Below are 8,332 nucleotides of genomic sequence, written 5' to 3'. Positions count from 1 at the left end.
GTGACGTCTCTCCAGAAGTGAAGAGGTGCCCGGTGCGTGTCCAGCTCTGAATGTGCGCTTCTGTGCAGTTTGGCTGTGACAAAGTCATAAACCAAGTCACGCTCTGTCCCAGACTCGCCTCATCCCTGTCCCAGCTCCAGCCCACAACAGGACATCAAACCCTGGAGTGAGCGCTCCAGCCTCGGAGGTGTGGAGAGCGAGCACCTCCCCTGTGACACTCTACCACGGTCCAGTGTGGAGACAGGAAAGGTTTTACACCTCAATATGAAGAAAAAACAGTCAGTAAATGTAGCTAACGGGACATGCATTATACACAATAACGAAGCGCATCATGCGTCAGCTGATCGGTCCGTGCACGTTATGGTTTTTCTGGCTTTTTTGGGGGCGTTCTGGATTTTCGTTTGAAATCAGAAGCAAAAAAATCTCGAACTCCGATTTGTTGACGTTTGAAAACCGAGGTACCACTGTATTCCTTAACATCAGATTTAAATTTGGTCTGAAATCAGTCACCTTTCAGGTGTTGGAAAAGGTCACGTTTGAAGATAAGACATGTTCATATTTGATTGACAGCAGCTGGGATCATTGCACACTGGACACTACATTGTCCTTTCTCAACCCTTGTATGTTCATAAGTTTATGAAAATTCTCTGGATACAGGTGTTAATGATTCATCTACCAGTGTTCCTTCCTCCGCACCGTCTCTGTTTGCCATTGACTGACAGTCTGATTATTGGAGATCGTGACGTGAACCTTATTAGGTGGACAACCCACTATCCATCACTCCAAGCTTGGTATTGCAGATGACTCACTGGTCTTTCTGCATGGCTGACATTTGGCTACCCACCGACAAAACCCCAATTTGGTGGCTTCATCTTGCCTTGACTTTTCAGCTTATACCTTGGCTTAAGTTAGTTACCAGAACTTCTTCGATAGAGCGTTCAGTCAACAAGATCTCTGCAGGTGCAGTGTTTCCCCTGTCCTTGAGCATCTCTGCCTTCCTGCAAATGCCGCGTGTGGTCCCCTTAGTTATATTTTCATATTTTCATCTTTCATCTTCCAAGATTCAGTTTTATTCACCTTTTTTTCTCTAAATGGTGAGCTATTGACCTAAAGTTTGGCCAGACTGCAACAGTTCTCGGGAGGAAACAGGGTGACTGTTCATATAGAAATGTCCAAATACAACAGATGCTCACCTCACTTCGGTGAAAAGATCAAAAGATGATAGTCCAGGATGAGAGGAATTACTGTTTTATTACGCTCTTTATACCGTGACACCGAAGACCCAAGAACAAGAACATCACATCTAGAAAAACCATCACAGACGTTGGCTATTTTTGCACAGAAATCATACACCCAAATGCGGACCACCACTATGTTTTACTCACTTGCATGCTAGCGACCGAAACAACCGAAAGCAACACAATGGAATCCATGTCACCACAACTACGTCAGTGCTACAATGTTGAACAACCATGAAAAGTCTTCAGAATTATTTACAACTTTACAGAAGTTGTAATTTACAGGAAGCAACCAACAACCACTCTACAGAACAGAAAACTAACAATAATTATAATAGATAATAATAATAATAGATTCACAATTTACAGGTTTATAGTCTTGGGAAAAGTCTGATATTGACTCATATTGATTATCCTTAGCTGTTTATGTTGGCATTGAATTTGTAAAAATGATTCTCACACAGGCAAATCCACTTATGAAAGTTAGAAGTTACATTGGATGAATGGCTCTGTGGGGAACTTTCAAAATTCATTTAGCACATTGAAATTGGTCATCTAGTGAAATAGCATTTTTTTTAGATCATGCATCACAAAAATACAGAATTGTTCGAAAATTATATTACATTACTCTATTATATTATATTATATTATATTATATTATATTATATTATATTATATTATATTAACTGGACTACTATTTATCTCGTCCAACAAAGTGTGTTTTTCATGATGAAAACTGACCAAAAGTAGTCTGACTAGTCTCCCTAGCTCTGTCATCGACGTGTCTAAGTAGTTGGTTTTTGCCTTTCAATGACAGGAAACAACACTAATATATGAGCTGCAAATGCTTCAGACTTCCTGTGAATTTGAGAAAAGCAAACCAGACAAAATTGATAAACACAAGGAGCTTAAGTGTTACTCATTAAAAGTTGAAGACAGTATCGCACAACGTGTCAGTCAGTCCATGTTTTGGCGGGTCTGTGGCAACGGCAATCCAAATATGGAGGATTAAGTGCAACAAGAGTGATTTCCAGCCGGAAAAGCAATCTGATAATTTGGCTTACTCAGTAGTCAGCTTCCGGGAATTTGGCAAATGTGCAGTGAAACTCACGGGTGCGAGTGAACATCCTTGGAAGAAGCTGAACGCATCATTTTACTCAGTCTGAATGCGCCGTTTACAGACAAGTCCTCTATCTCAGATGAATGCATTCAACTTCTTCTGTTACAGGCGCAGTCACGGTTCTGACGTCCATCTCGTCTACCGTCTTTGTGGGGGCGTACGTGGACTTCCAGCGCAGCAGAACGATCCTCTTCAGATACTTGACTGTGTTGTTCTTCACACTGACAAAGCAGAAGGTATTGATCATGCTATTGCTCATGGCAATGCACTCGATAATGTAGAAGGCCACGAGGGAGTTCTTTTGACGAGAGATTAGTGTCGGATGAAAGTCCCGCAGGATTGCGTACCCGTAGTATGGTGCCCAGCACAGAATATACGCCGTCAATATCCCGATGAGAACCATCACGGTCTTGCGACGACAGCGCAGCCTCTTTTTGATCTGCTCCGTCTGGAAGCCGGGCACGTTCTTGAACCAAAGCTCCCGTGAGATCTGGGTGTAGCACACAGCCATGAGCAACACAGGCCCGACGAACTCCAGAGCAAAGACGAACATGAAGTAGGAGCGGTAGTATGCTTGTTGGTCCACAGGCCAGATTTGGGCACAGAAGACCTTGTGAGTGATGGGTGAGGTGCCGCTGTGAGGGTACATGGTCTCAGTTGCAAAGTAGGCTGAAGGGATTGAAATGAGAATGGAGACTATCCAGACCCCGGCAATCAGACCGTAGGCAGTTTGGTACTTCATGCGTGGCCTCAAAGGATGAACGATTGCCATGTACCTGAAAGACAGTGAGAACAGTGAGACTTCTTGTTTGGCATTTGTGACTTCAATCCATTTGGCCATGAGTGTCCCTGTTCCGTATGTTTCAATGACAATACTCAATACAATACAATATGACAAGAGGAGCTGAAACTACAGGCAAGCATGTGACCTAAAGTTGATATTCTTGGGCTCTTCTTGGGTTGACTTCAAGTTATCTCTGTCATGTTCGCACTTTGTTTGTCCGTTCATTGTTGTTTTCCACCGTGAATTGTCTCGTGCTTTTATTTTGTTACCCTCCGTTGTTCTCATTGTCCTGTTCCCTCGCACTCTGTGACCGTAAACTCTCTCAAGACTTCAAGCGCTCGTTTTCATTCCCGGACGTTTCTAAATTTCTCTGCGCACTGGAATCCCTATTCAGCTGCTTCCTATGTGCCTTATAAGAGCAGTTTTCCAGTCTCACTTTTCATTTTCGTAGTTATTTCCTCGTGTGTGTGTTTCTCCACCACCGAACGCTTTCATGAAAAGTCACTGCATTTAGACAAGGCGATCTGTAATGTCTCCTGCAGACACCTGCAACTTCAATTCTAGCAACTTTTAAGGGTCTGTTTATGTCAAAGTTTTGGAGTGAAAAAAGTTTGAATACACACACCTGAGGCAGACACACGGACTGTTTTAGCTATGCAGTCACAGCAAAACAGAGCAAGAGTGCGGATAAGATTCACAGGAGTAATATTCTCACTCTGATGGAGATCATACAGTGGGGCAAAAAGTGGCGGCAGAGGTCGGCAGCGCTGCGTCTCCGTGCGCTTGCTGCATTAGATCCAAAAGAAACATATTCTGGACCCGATTCATGGTCAAAACACCGTGATGGAGATAGTGTGAATGAAAAAAATGGTGGAAGCCACAGGAGAAAATACAGCGCTAAGAGTGGTGTATGCAGCAGTGGCGTTCACAGTCCTGCAGTAAACGACAGTGATGTGTTGAGCCGTCATCATCATCATTGTTGCTTGAGAGATGAGAAAGGATGTGACTAGTGAATCAGATTGACATCTGTAAATGGTATTCAGATGACTATGTCTGGCGCCATACTGGTGATGTTCTGTGTGCCTTCACGTTTTCAAGATCCAGCCACTCAAAATAGTTGAATATTTCATTGAAAAAGACTGGCACCAAGGGTTCACATTTCAAGTCACTTTTGTGGGTCAGGAAAGTCTGGGATAAATGTGAAATGATGAAAATAATAGACCATCTCAAAGCATTCCACAGAAAAGTACAGGCCATGTCGTGTATTTTTTTCCTTTTGCGATCGGATCTCACTTACCTAAGGTGACACTTCACATCAAAGATACAGCCATTTGCTTATTGAGTTGGACACAGTTAAGATTTACTCATCAAACTGGGCTCTCCTAGCACCAGCTCCCGCTCATTTTGTGGCCCAGCTGGTGGCAGCACTACAGATATGTTTACATTAGATGGTGTTGTCCTTAAATCTATATTTTATTTTCAAAGCCAGCAGTACCTTTCTGACTTTCAAGCAGGGAGACGACCCTCTGGATACTTTGATTCTTTGCTAATGTGTGTTTTTCTAGACACCTTCCTATTGTTTGTTTTGTTTACAAAATAGAATGTTCTTTGACTGTTTATTTAAAATACTTTTTGAACATTTAAACACTTTGCTAAAATACACCGATAATCACGATAGCTTTGATTGTGAAAACGGTGAGATGAAATTTCACTCCCATTACATCCCTGGTCTGGAGACGTCATCGTTGCTCTTACGTCACAGCAACAAGGCTGCAGGGTTGCTCGGAGCGAGTTTGTATGTTCTCCCCATGAGCACCTGGGGCAAACTCCTTTCCCCCCTGGCACTCTGTATGTTTTTTCTCTTAGTCTGATGTATTTCGGTGATGGACTGGTAACACGTCTCTTGTGTCTCACCCCACGTAGCTGGGATATACACTCCAGAGCCCCATTACCTCCAATAATAATTATTATTATGCGACAGGTCAGCGCTCAATAACAAAAAATGTGTTTTCCAGACAGCTTCCTCTCACCTCTACCAGTCCTAGCAGGAAGATAGACTGAAATCTGCCTCTGTCTTTTGGACATCAAAGCATGGAGCAGCTTCAACTGTGATACGATGATCGATTGTTATGGTTTTTAATCTTTTTCAAGACACAGAAAATGTGTGCTGTCATTGACATAACTCCAGCCAGAAGCTGTGCTTCAGCTCTCTGATAGACACATCTGCGATTGAAAATCTGTGACCCGTTATGAAGCACGAAAACATCAGAGGTCAGGAATGAGGAAGCTGTTCAGTCAAGCAAGACGGAAAAGGTGAGGGCTGCATTCATTTGAATACTGGCAAGTGGTGAATAAATGATGACTTTCCTCATTTAAAATTTGAATACATCTAAATCTAGGATTGCTTTCTTCACCAGCAAGTTTCCATGACTCAAATGAGAACGAAAAACCAGGCAGTTTGTTGATCTGCAGACGAGAGATCACTCACAGACGTCGCAGAAGAAACGTTACGCTTACAGCAGATTAAAATGCACAAAATGATTTTGACAATAGTGTTGTGCTAATGAAGCTACATGCTGGGTGTGGTTACGGGTCATCGAAAAATGGTTTAGATAAAGCGACCGGCCCGAGTGGTTGTCTCTCGCTGGGAGGATAATTTACTTCTCCGGCTATTCCTTTTGTTCCAGAGCCTCTTAGCATTACCACGTTTCATTCATCTTCAGTATCACTGCACTCACAATGCATCAGTGGTACACAATGGACACTGTTGCAAAATCATTACCATGTGTTTTACCTCTGAAAACACAATATTTCAGACTTAATAGACAGCTCATTTTAAGCAGTAAATTGTTGTTTTGACACAAAAAGATGTGAAGACACAACTCACCTGTCCACTGCGATGGCAAGCAAAGCATTTGTCGACACGTAGAGCGAAACCGTCTGAAGATAGTTGACAGAAGCGCAGAGCAGCGATCCATGCTCCCAAGAGAGCTGCTTGACCACGTAGTAATCCACCAGGAAGGGGCAGCACACCACCGCCACGATGAAGTCGGAGATGGCCAAGTTAGCGATCAACAGGTTGGTGAGGTTCCGCAGCTTCTTATATCGCGTCAGAGTGGCGATGAAAATGAAGTTGCCTAAGCCACACACCAGCATGATGCACACCAGGACCCCACCGATCACAATGGTGGCGACAAAGAAGGCCTGACCCTGCGTGGTGTCTGGGATCTCCTCCGGCGGGATGCCGTAGTCCATGTCGTAGTTTTCCTCAGCATGGATGCTTGCCTTCACCACATGGCTGATGTTGGAGTCTTCCATGTCTTACTAAACGGAATTACTCAATAAATAAACATGTTTTTCTCTGAAACCATATCCATGTCTCCTCTCAAGCACTAAATTACTTTTGGAGCAGCGAATATCTGATGCGGCTTCTCCGGTGAGTGAGCAGCTTCTCCACCTGGAACAGAAGGCGCTTCACTGAGACGAGAATCCCGAGCAGCAAATGACGCAGGAGCGTGTTTTGTGAGGCGTGTGTGACATTAAGATCATCCAAGGACGACGTGCGGCTGTGAAGTCATTAAATAAAACACTCAGTGAGTGATGTCTCAGGACCCCGTCGCTCGCAGTGGTGAGAAGGCTTTTCATTTAGAGCTGCGTGTTGTTTCTGACAAAGAATGGCCACCCACCACATTCTTTTTTCCATTGATATTCCACACCTCTGATAATCTAGCGAGGGGTTTGTGTCGATACCCATCACGCTGTGCTATTGGTCACGTTTACTTTTCATCGGATTCAATTACTGAAGAAGGAACCATCAGCTCAGGAGCAGCAATCTAATGAACGGTGCATATGAGCAATGAGTCATGCAGGTACTTGTGAAACTATAACATACTTCTGACCCTTTAGAAAATATTTATTTGTAAGTACATATTAAAGACATTAATAACATTATATTATTATGATCATTATGCTTACTACCAATGATAATACTTTTCATTATTAAGTTATTACTAAGTACAGGGGTTGGACAAAATAATGGAAACACCTTAAAGCTAAAAAAAAAAGCTTTAAGGTGTTTCCATTATTTTGTCCAACCCCTGTAAGTGTCAATGTTTATACAGTATATTTAAACATCAGTACAATTTGCTACTTTTTCTACACCTATTTGCGGTCATATACCTTAACAATGACTTCATACAGAACTGAACATCCCCCATCCCTACACATCTTACACATCATATACAGTAAAATATTGATCCTCTGCCTTCAAAATAAAAGCAGCCGTTACATCTTTACAGTTATTTTAACCATCAAGGACATATGAATAATAGAGAGATTCTTCATTGAAAGCCAGTGGTGATACGTAAATAAATTAAATAAATAAATGAGGACTGAATTTGACAAACAATAATTCTGAATAGCCTCAAGCACAATTGGCCCATGGTAAGTGTTAATATTCTATCAACACATCGGGTAATTTCATTCGAAAGTGCGCAGAAATACATCTATTTTTCGAACTCTATTTGACTAGTTGTGATTCTTCCGTCGATTTTATGATTCCACCGCAAGCGAAACGTTTGATAACAAGCCTGCCGATGTGTTTCATTCAATTGGGGGAATAGAGGGTCGATGGTTGCCCCGCGGTGCGTCTCCGATTAAGCGCGTCAATGAAGCCTCAGCGCTTACCTGCATGAGATATTGCGATTCCTTCCCTGTTTTTGGGTGGAAAAATCCCTCCTTCCTGCGGTCTACTTTTCAGCCTTAACCCATCTCCACTGAGACCCGAGGACCTGCGCACTCCTCTGCTAGGCGCCTCTGTGGAAAAGTTGCTCCTGATGCTTGTGAGGGAGCTGATGCGCGTCACCGCGTGCGCCATCGCGACCGACCGATGACAGCGCAGGAGTGGAGAATAAATTCATAAATAATCACGCACAGATTCCTCAACAAGCTGAAAGTTATTAACAAGTGTCTGCAGTTTTAAAAGTTTCAACTTAAAGTTGCCAATAAGAAACTTTAAGTTGAAACAAGTTGAAATAAGGGCTTTTTTTGGTTTGTTATATAATACTGCGTACAAATAACTATTTGTCTTTTGCATCACACACACACACACACACACACACACACACACACATATATATATATATATATATAAATAAATAAAATGTATAAAATTACTGATCCTAGTTGTTT

The 8,332-nt window shown here is 42.5% G+C and overlaps 1 protein-coding gene across 3 annotated transcripts; it reads right to left on the bottom strand.

The window, feature by feature from the left end:
• Positions 1-1,264: 1,264 nt before the first annotated feature.
• On the bottom strand, positions 1,265-7,932 carry prokr1b (prokineticin receptor 1b). 3 transcript variants are annotated; one of them, XM_053875535.1, is made up of 4 exons: positions 7,829-7,932; positions 6,030-6,599; positions 2,706-3,134; positions 1,265-2,579 (listed from the first exon to the last, which is right to left on the bottom strand). In XM_053875535.1, exons 2-4 carry the CDS (start codon positions 6,458-6,460, stop codon positions 2,429-2,431), a joined length of 1,011 nt encoding a protein of 336 aa, XP_053731510.1. In that variant the 5' UTR covers positions 6,461-6,599; positions 7,829-7,932; the 3' UTR covers positions 1,265-2,428. The 3 variants fall into 3 exon arrangements, with proteins under 3 accessions (XP_053731510.1, XP_053731509.1, XP_053731508.1); XM_053875534.1 differs by having other exon boundaries at positions 1,265-3,134; positions 6,030-6,466; positions 6,544-6,599; XM_053875533.1 differs by having other exon boundaries at positions 1,265-3,134.
• Positions 7,933-8,332: the final 400 nt, after the last annotated feature.

This window comes from Synchiropus splendidus, chromosome 9 (assembly GCF_027744825.2).
Source record: "Synchiropus splendidus isolate RoL2022-P1 chromosome 9, RoL_Sspl_1.0, whole genome shotgun sequence".
Lineage (NCBI taxonomy): Eukaryota > Metazoa > Chordata > Actinopteri > Syngnathiformes > Callionymidae > Synchiropus > Synchiropus splendidus.
The sequence above is the reverse complement of the archived record's forward strand: the minus strand, read 5'-3'. Positions and strand labels throughout refer to the sequence as shown.

Excerpts from the sequence above, each read along its gene's own strand:
- prokr1b (XM_053875533.1), bottom strand. The coding sequence starts at position 6,460 with ATGGAAGACTCCAACATCAGCCATGTGGTGAAGGCAAGCATCCATGCT. Across the intron at positions 3,135-6,029 it reads CTTGCCATCGCAGTGGACAG|GTACATGGCAATCGTTCATC; the intron begins GTGAGTTGTGTC and ends ACTGTCTTTCAG.